This window comes from Haplochromis burtoni, unplaced genomic scaffold (genome assembly GCF_018398535.1).
Source record: "Haplochromis burtoni strain Fernald_Lab_line unplaced genomic scaffold, NCSU_Asbu1 Contig_702, whole genome shotgun sequence".
Classification (NCBI taxonomy): Eukaryota; Metazoa; Chordata; class Actinopteri; order Cichliformes; family Cichlidae; genus Haplochromis; species Haplochromis burtoni.
The window spans coordinates 74,950-76,748 of record NW_024583063.1 but is presented as its reverse complement, the minus strand read 5'-3'; the positions used below and the strand labels follow the sequence as shown (position 1 = coordinate 76,748).

Sequence of the window (1,799 nt, the reverse complement as noted above, 5' to 3'; positions counted from 1 at the left end):
TAACGTCATCATCTGTCCTACATTGTCATTGCTCAGAGAGACACTTGACTACTTCATTGGTGAAACATGGCTGCGCAAAAAACTCCAATCTTCTTCTCTGCGACCCTTTTCCTTTTTGTTACAGTGTCAATGCATCCTAAGGAAGATGTGCCTTCTCATCCGTCTGCTGCTTTTTATTTCTCCTGTCTGTGGGGATCTGTTAAACTTTAAACCTTACTCTGGGTCTTACATGACAACTTGGACAAAGGCACAGACCTTCTGCAGGAAGTACCACACTGACCTGATCACAATCAGAAATGAACAAGAGAACACATTTTTCAAATCTGGAGGCTGGATCGGATTATATCGAGCTAATACAAATACATGGAAATGGTCCCGAGGAGATGAGATAGCTAGCTTCATCAAGTGGGATAGTTCTCGTAAGTAACATGTTTTAAAGCTCAAGTATTAATCTTAGAATAACACCTGGTGTGAGAGCAAATTATTGATTCTTATTAGATTGTGCAAGATCATATTTGTTGATATTAACATTAGCGTGTTATTTGCTGTTGGGAACAGTAAATAACAGTGTCTCTTTGCTTCTTCTTTCAGAGCCAAGTCAAAATGGAGACTGTGTATATAAGCATGATGGTGTATGGTGGACTCACGGTTGCCATTACAATCATTCTTTCATGTGTTATGATGAGAAACTGGTTTTGGTGAAGGAGAATAAGACGTGGGAGGAGGCATTAAACCACTGCAGGTCTCTGGGTGCAGTGGACACAAATGATCCCAACTCTCCCTACAGGAACCATCGCTACGACCTGGCCACACTGATCACTACTGATGACCACACCTATGCACGGGAGAGAGCACAACAAGCTACCACTGATGAGGTTGGACAGTTTCCTACAGCTTATTCGTGTTGCTGAGAAACTCATACACCATGTTTACAATTGTCTCTCTGTTCAATGTTGTCAGGTGTGGACGGGCCTGTGTAACCTGGCTGGTGAGTGGCTGTGGGTGGGTGGAGGACAGATGCAATATGAAAATATTCCAAGCTGCCCAACTAATGGCTTCTGTGGCGTCCTCGAGAAGAGTGGTACTGCATCCTATGGCATAAGAAACTGTCAGCAGAGAAGGAACTTCTTCTGTTACATAAAGCCATAAAGCCACTTACTCAAGTTCTGTATGTTTGTATATAAGGATTTTCTTTGCAATGGCTCTTACTTAATTTTGACTACTTGTTTAAAGATATTTCTAAATTACTTCAAACTTTTGATCACTGTTATATGCACTATTTTACTGGGAATGTTATACTAGTTACTGCAAGATGTGTGTTTATTATGTCATTACAATTTATTAGAAAGTTTAGCCAACCAGCATTTCATCTGTAAACCTAATACATGTTGTGTAAACAATAAATTGTGTAAAAGTCTTGTGATTCTCTTTAATTGGATTGAGCTTATGACAGGTGATGGATAAATGGTGGACTACAAAAAATATATATTAGTTGTTTAGCGTGTCTGTACTTAGGAAGGTAAAGCTAGTGATCTTTTAATTAGAAGGTTGGTAGTACAGTGGACTGGTTCTAGACAGGCGTATGTGAGGTGGCAGACAGAAATGTAATGGGGGCACATGGTGGCAGATGGACAAAGGATTTTCTACTCACTGCCAAATACAGGTGATATTTTCGCCTCTCCTGTTACTGCCCTAGTATGGGCTCAAATTGTGGTCATAAATATTTTGTACTTGTAAATCAGGATATAAGATAAGATAAAACTTTATTTATCCCTCGGGTGGGTTCCTCTGGGAAATTC

General features: G+C 40.0%; 1 protein-coding gene across 1 annotated transcript; it reads left to right on the top strand.

Annotated features, from left to right (window-relative positions):
• Positions 1–32: 32 nt before the first annotated feature.
• On the top strand, positions 33–1,366 carry LOC106632475 (macrophage mannose receptor 1). Its single transcript, XM_014330174.2, has 3 exons — positions 33–419; positions 592–875; positions 961–1,366. The coding sequence occupies exons 1-3, from the start codon at positions 146–148 to the stop codon at positions 1,147–1,149; spliced, it is 747 nt and encodes a 248-aa protein (XP_014185660.2). The 5' UTR covers positions 33–145; the 3' UTR covers positions 1,150–1,366.
• Positions 1,367–1,799: the final 433 nt, after the last annotated feature.